Source organism: Podarcis melisellensis (genome assembly GCF_964234715.1).
Source record: "Podarcis melisellensis genome assembly, chromosome: 17".
Classification (NCBI taxonomy): domain Eukaryota; kingdom Metazoa; phylum Chordata; class Lepidosauria; order Squamata; family Lacertidae; genus Podarcis; species Podarcis melisellensis.
Genome location: NC_138534.1, coordinates 5073789 through 5080905, shown reverse-complemented (window position 1 = coordinate 5080905; position 7117 = coordinate 5073789). Strand labels below are relative to the sequence as shown.

At 47.4% G+C, this 7117-nt stretch overlaps 1 protein-coding gene across 2 annotated transcripts in view; it reads right to left on the bottom strand.

The window, feature by feature from the left end:
- Window positions 1-2436: 2436 nt before the first annotated feature.
- The window catches only part of PRICKLE3 (prickle planar cell polarity protein 3), a 35577-nt gene continuing 30896 nt past the window's right edge, over window positions 2437-7117 (bottom strand). For both annotated transcript variants that reach the window (XM_081894146.1, XM_081894147.1), the window contains exons 8-9: window positions 5216-5731; window positions 2437-3941 (exon numbers count right to left, since the gene is read on the bottom strand). In XM_081894146.1, the coding sequence (XP_081750272.1) occupies window positions 3289-3941; window positions 5216-5731 (1169 nt within the window). In that variant the 3' untranslated portion in view covers window positions 2437-3288. The remainder of the gene's footprint in view (window positions 3942-5215; window positions 5732-7117) is intronic.

Genomic DNA, 7117 nt, shown 5'->3' with positions numbered 1-7117 from the left:
AAAATTCTGATTATACAGACAAGGCACCATTCTGCAGGGGCCAAAATCACTGCCCTCTGTGACTTATTTATCCTTCTCTTCCTTCTCCCACCCACCAACCTTCTTTCCCTCAGTCTAGTTTCTCTGCTGCCATGAGGGCCAGATGGAACAGCCAAATGTGGCCCCTGGAGCAGCTTGGCAGGGCTTCTGTTTTTTAAATCTCTAATTGCATTGGATTTTGTGCATGTGGTGGAAAGAGAAGTCTCCTAAAAGATCCCCTTCAGAAGGATAAGCATGAGCTCTTTGCTTGCTCCCATCCCATCTACTGAAGACCTCCTTTAAGTTGTTGCCATCTCAGAGGGGCTAGATTGATGTGGCCATTGCCGTTCTACACTCATAAATGTTTGAGGCTAGGAAGCGATCCAAAGGTATTTTGCAGAAGTGAAGCAGACTCTACAGAATGCCTGAGACCACCTAAAAAACCAGATAAATGCTGCACAGAGCACCCAAAAGGAAAAGTGGGAAGTGAAAGCATTAATGAAGTCCAGGCCAGCTCTCCAACCCCCAAACTACCTACACAGGGGCTATCGTCAAACTCCATGTTCTTTGATGACCCGGTACAGTGGTACCTCGGGTTACAGACGCTTTAGGTTACAGACGCCGCTAACCCAGATATAGTACCTCGGGTTAAGAACTTTGCTTCAGGATGAGAACACAAATCGTGCTCCGGCGGTGCAGCGGCAGCAGCAGGAGGCCCTATTAGCTAAAGTGGTGCTTCAGGTTAAGAACAGTTTCAGGTTAAGAACAGACCTCCAGAACAAATTAAGTTCTTAACCCGAGGTACCACTGTACATGCAGAGTATCATAAAAAAGAAGGCAACTCACAGGGTGCAGGAAACAGCAGCTACAGCACTGGATTCTGGGCCGGATCCGTGTTCCACCATGAAGTTGGCAGAATAGCCTTGGTCATTCTTTGGGTTGTTTACTGGAAGATTAAATTGACGTAATATCCTGATGCGTGCTCCTTTAGCAAACAGGAGACAAATGAAGATGATAAAATGTGCTCAAATAGAATGAGGTGCAGAGGGAACTCCAGAATGGCAACAACCTGGCTGCAAATTCAGCACTAATATGCCAGGGATGTTGTGGGTTATAGTTGGCGCTATGAATGTGGAACAGGAGCATAAATAATAAACAAGGGGCTGCCCCCCCGGAAGGAGGGAAATTCTCCCTAGAGGACTAAGTCTAACTTAGCAGCACACTGTGGCTATATTGAGCTTAACTCTGCTGCGTGAATGACTGTGCTTTATTTTTATCCTTAAACGCGAATGCCTTGAGAGCCAGCTCACACACCCAAGTGCTGTGTACACAAAATCTCCACTAAATAAATGGGTACAAGCCTCCATTGAGTTGTTTGAAACTTTCTCATTACTTAGTGTCCTTAGTCTACAGCAGGGCTGTTCAAAGAGGGCCAGATTTGATTAAGTGAACATGCGTGAGGGCCGTGAGCTCTTTTTAGAATTGAAGTTGCTGAGGATTTTTGGGGAATTTTACCTCACAACATATGCTGCCACGGGGGCCCGTTTAAATCGACTGGCGGGCCAGATTAGGACCCTGAAACGGACTTTGGACATGCCTGGTCTACGGTAATTAAAGCTGAGTGTAAAACAGAAGAGGTTACTATAAAGGAACAAAGGATTTACTCCGCAGTAGCCTGCCATACAGTTTGGGGGGGACAGAGAAAATTGCCTTGTACAGTTTTACCTCTGGATGCGAATGGGATCCGTTGCGGAGCCCTGTTCGCATCCTGAAGTGAACGCAACCTGTGTCTGTGCGTGCGCGTGTCGCGATTCGCCGCTTCCTCGCATGTGTGTGACATCATTTTGAGCGTCTGCGCATGTGGCGAAACCTGGAAGTAACGCGCTCCGTAGCTTCCGGGTCGCCACGGAGCGCAACCCGAAACGGCTTAACCGGAAGCGACTTCAGCTGGAGCTATGACTGTACAGTGGTACCTCGCAAGACGAAATTAATTCATTCTGCGAGTTTCTTCGTCTTGCGGATTTTTCGTCTTGCAAAGCACGGATGCACCCTGGTATTAACGGTTTTAAGAAAAAGGAAAAAAACTTGCAAGACGTTTTGTCTTGCGAAGCAAGCCCATAGGGAAATTCGTCTTGCGAAGCAACTAAAAAAACAAAAAACTCTTTTGTCTTGCGAGTTTTTCGTCTTACGAGGCATTCGTCTTGCGAGGTTCCACTGTATGTTTAGGTTAGCTTCCAGGGGCTTCGTTATGAAACTAGTGAAGAGTGCACTGAAGTGTTTTGTTTTTTCCTCCTTGGTTCAAGACGGGGATGCAAGAAGTCACCATATCCCTCCTGCACAGAGGACCATTCTGCATGTTCGCTGCACAGCATCCTGCTTTCCTTGATTAAGGCCCAACATCCTGCGACGATCCACAAGTGTTTTCATATATTTTTATTTAAATTTCAATTAAATTAAATCCTCAATTAGAAAAAAAAACCCACCCAAATTTTAAAAATTGCAAACTCAAGAGATGCACAAAGTGCAAGAAGACAGGACAGAGAAGAGTAGTTTGAGGTGGATCAAGAAGATCTGTTGCAGGCTTTGCCCTATAGAGGACACCTGGTGTCCATCTTCGATTGGGTACAAACCTGTACCACATGTAGAAAGGAGTTCACCCCCCACAACATATACACACACCAAACACCTGATCTATAGAGAAAAAAGCACCCAGAGCTTGAAAGCAGGCAATTAATAATGGCAACTTGAAAGTCAATGATCAACAAGGGTCAACCCAGGAGAGGTGAGATAAGTTCAGAAGTCACAGTGGAAAGGTCAAAACCAAAGTTCAAGGGTTCCCAGGTAAGAGACTGCAGTTGGAAGTTCACAGGGCACAGTGCAGAGTTACAAAAAACCATCACTCCGAAGGTTCAAGACAGAAGGGTTAATTCATGTTCAAAAGGTCACAGTTGAGAGGTCAAAAGGCCACAATGGAAAAGAAACACAACCAAAGTTCAAAGACCACCAGAGAGAGGAGATAAGGTTCTTTACAGAAGGGTCACATCTAAAGATCAAAGGTCACCGTGGAAAAGAGAGCGCTCGAGGGTCCCTGAGGAAAGGTGAGGGGATTTCAACGGTTGCGATGGAGAGGTCACTTGAAGAGGATCCCTGGCGAGGGGTCGTGAGTCAAAGCAGTCATGGCGGACGGAGCAAAGATCCGTGGTTCCAAGCCTAAATCCCGATTTCATACTTGGATTCTTGTGGCCAAAGTCCAGAAGGTGGAAGTCAGGTCTAGGCAACGACGCAATTCTTGTCCCGGACCACACGCAGCCTTCGGCGCTGCCGCTTACGTATCGAGTCAGTGGGTGGCGTGGACTCTGTGGGGCTAGCTCCGCCTCGTAAATGAGGGGGCAGGGGTATCGGCTCCCCCAGAAAATAGCCTTCCTCCTCCGAGGAGGAATCGGAGGAATCGGAAGAGCTGAAGTCCCATCCCCGGGGCGGGTAACGCCGGTGCCAGGCAGGAAAAGCCCCCTCGGAAGCGGAGTAGGAGAGGCTCGCTCCTCTGCCCTCCGCTGCGCCTTTCCTTGGCGGCCGCCAGCCCTGGCTCCCCAGGTTGAGAGAGTTGTCCGAGGTGGAGCGAGGGTGTCCCCGGCTAACGCTTCCGTTCTGAAGCAGCTGGGCATGGACAGAGCTCTGCTCGAGACCAGGAGCACTGGGCTCCCCCGAGACCAGGGGCTCCCGGAAGCTAACTCGGGGTGCCCCTCCCCGGGCAAAGATCGCCATCCCCAGCTCAGACCCCTCGCTGGGTCGCAGCTGGGCAGATGCTTGGAGTTTGGAAGCTGAGCTGCTGCTCCAGTCTGGGATCTTGGAGGGGTGGATGCCCAGTTCCGGCATAGAATGGCGCAAGGGGGATGTGCGTTGGAAACATGGTCGCTTCTCAGTCCCTGGGGGAGGGGAGAAACAAGACTGTTAGAGAAAGAGGCCCGGACTCCTAAGCAGAATAATAATAATAATAATAATAATAATAATAATAATAATAATAATAATAGTTATGTACTGAGTCGAATAGGATTCAGAATGCAGCGGTCTGATTGGTCCTAGAACAATAGGATTCAGAATGCAGCAGTCTGATTGGTCCTAGAACAATAGGATTCAGAATGCAGCAGTCTGATTGGTCCTAGAACAATAGGATTCAGAATGCAGCAATCTGATTGGTCCTAGAACAATAGGACCCAGAATGTAGCAGTCTGATTGGTCCGCAGGAGCCACCCAATCCAGCTCCAGGTGGAAGTGAATCAGCAACCTGATTGGCCTACGGGAGAATCCCAGAATTAGCCAATCACATGGGGCCCATTGTGTAAATAATGTATATAAAGCAGACACTCTGGGGGAACTTCCATTCCTCCTCACCATTATGAGCATGAAATCCACTCTCGACTCCAAGTATAATTCAATAATAATAATAATAATAATAATAATAATAATAATAAAAAATTTATATCCTGCCCTCCCCAGCTGAAGCCCGGCTCAGAGCGGCTAACAACGTTAAAAATCACACTTTACATAAAATCATAATCATTTAATTGAAATACATTCTAAAATCAATTCATTCTAAAATCAATTCAGAGTCACATTAATGACAACTATTGGGCTAGAGTTCTATGAGGATTACAAAAGGAGGGGGGTCAGACTGTGTCTCAGCCAAAGGCCAGGCAGAACAGCTCTGTCTTGCAGACCCTGCGGAAAGATATCAAGTCCCGCAGGGCCCTAGTCTCTTGTGACAAAGCATTCCACCAGATCGGGGCCACGGCTGAAAAAGCCCTGGCTCTGGTTGAGGCCAGCCTAACCTCCCTGTGGCCCTGGATCTCCAAGATGTTTTTATTTGAAGACCATAAGGTCCTCCGTGGGACATACCAGGAGAGGCAGTCCCGTGGGTACGAGGGTCCTAGGCCATATAGGGCTTTAAAGGTTAAAACCAGCACCTTAAACCTGACCCTGTACTCCACCGGGAGCCAGTGCAGCTGGTATAGCACCGGGTGAATGTGATCCCGCGGCGAGGACACCGTAAGGAGTCTCGCCACGGCATTCTGCCCCTACTGGAGTTTCTGGGTCAGCCTCAAGGGAAGGCCTTCCCAAATAACATCCAGAAGTTTGTGGTGGTCATAAGATGCCACGTTCCCTCCCAAAAAATCCACCAACACACTTGGTTCTGCCTCACCTGTTCCTGGTTCCTGGTCCATGGCTGGCGGTGGGCAAGTGGAAGTACCCCGAGATGTACATTTGACGGGCTCCTCGCAACTCTGGCTGCAGCCCGAGCCGTTGCTGTCTGGATCTGAGAGCTCCTCTGTTTCCGTCGGCACCTCCTCCCCTGCTCCAGATAAGCCGCTCCAGCTCCTTCGGATCCTCGGGGCCGAACTAGCGGGTGCCGGCTGCCCTCCAAAGGAAATGGAGCGGGCGACGTGGGAGGAGGAGGGCGAGCGCTGGGCCTGAACCCGCCGTTGCTGCCAGCTGGCTCGCCGGGAGTCTTGGGAGCGGGCGCTCTGGAAGGCCGAGTCGCAGGAGTCCGAGCCGTTGGGGTCCTCGCCCAGGCTGCAGGCCCGAGAGCAGAAGATCTGGCCCTGCTTGGGCAGGAAGGGCTTCCCCAGCAGGGGCTGGTGGCAGCGGGAGCAGCTGAAGCAAGCATCTGTGGCATGCCAGTGCTGGCCCTCGTAGGTCATCTGGCCCTGGTCAATGCCTGCGGGGAAAGGAAAAGGCCAAACCAGGGGACAGGTCAGTGCTTCATTACTACACAAGCACACAATCAAAGATCCGGGGACAGGGTGGATAAAAATCAGTGATATAAAAAAATAAAAACAAAATCGGATTTTTTTTATTTACATCAGTTTTTTTTTAAAAAAATCAGATTTTTAAAAATTTAAATTGTATTTTTAAAATAAAATGCTTTTGGAGGAAAAATCTGTCTAAAGAAAGTTTTCCATTTAAGTTACATTATGGTCCAAAGGCTATTCATCAGGAAATAAGGATTTGTTTAAGTTTTTCATGTGTGCTAAAACTCAGTCTAAGTTTTTTGAAAAAAACAACAACAAACGTTTAATCACATCAGTTAACAAACATGGATACATATGCTATAATGTTATTGTTTTAGTTAAATAGTTTTTAAGGAAATGATTATTCTTCTCCTTCCAATAAAGTACAGCAGAAAAGTTGTCCAAATATACACAGTTAACTTAGTAAACCTCACAATAATGTCATAATTATCTATGTAATTCTAATAGTATAACAAAATCTGTAATTTTGGGTATAACTGTAAAAACTACTCTGAAAATTTATTATTCCAAAAATGAAACCTTCATCAGGTTGTAAATATTAAGATTATACCAGCAAGAATGAATCTTTAAAAAGATTTAAAAAATGATTTAAATCAAGTCTTACTGCCTAATGATTTAAATTAAGTCTTACTGACTAATGATTTAAAACATGATTTAAATTGAGATTTAAAACATGATTTAAATTGATTTGATTTAAATCAAATCCGCCCTATCTGGGAATCATGTCATCTCTGGGCTGGGAGCAAAGGTGAGTTTCGGGGGAGTGCGACAAGTTTTTGCCTGCCCTGGGCACTGAGAGCTCACCACAACAATGACAAACTTTGCAAGGTGAGAGGCGCCAAATTTTGGCATCTCACAGGCGCTGCTGAAATTCTAAACCCCAAAGTCTGCCACTGCTGGGAGTTTTTCCCATTGCAGCTGTCTGTGGCTACACCGCAGCCATAACTGAGTTTTCCCAATGCTAAAGAAACACTCTGCAAACACAGTGTTCAAGTTGACTGAGTCCTGGCATGGAAACCATGTTCTGGAGACAAACCTTGCCTTCCTTCCCCGTAAAGCATAAAGGTAAAGGGAACCCTGATCGTTAGGTCCAGTCGTGGCCGACTCTGGGGTTGCAGCACTCATCTCGCTTCATTGGCTGAGGGAGCCGGCGTACAGCTTCCGGGTCATGTGGCCAGCATGACTAAGCTGCTTCTGGCGAACCAGAGCAGCGCACGGAAACGCCGTTTACCTTCCCACCGGAGTGGTACCTATTTATCTACTTGCACTTTGACATGCTTTCGAACTGCTAG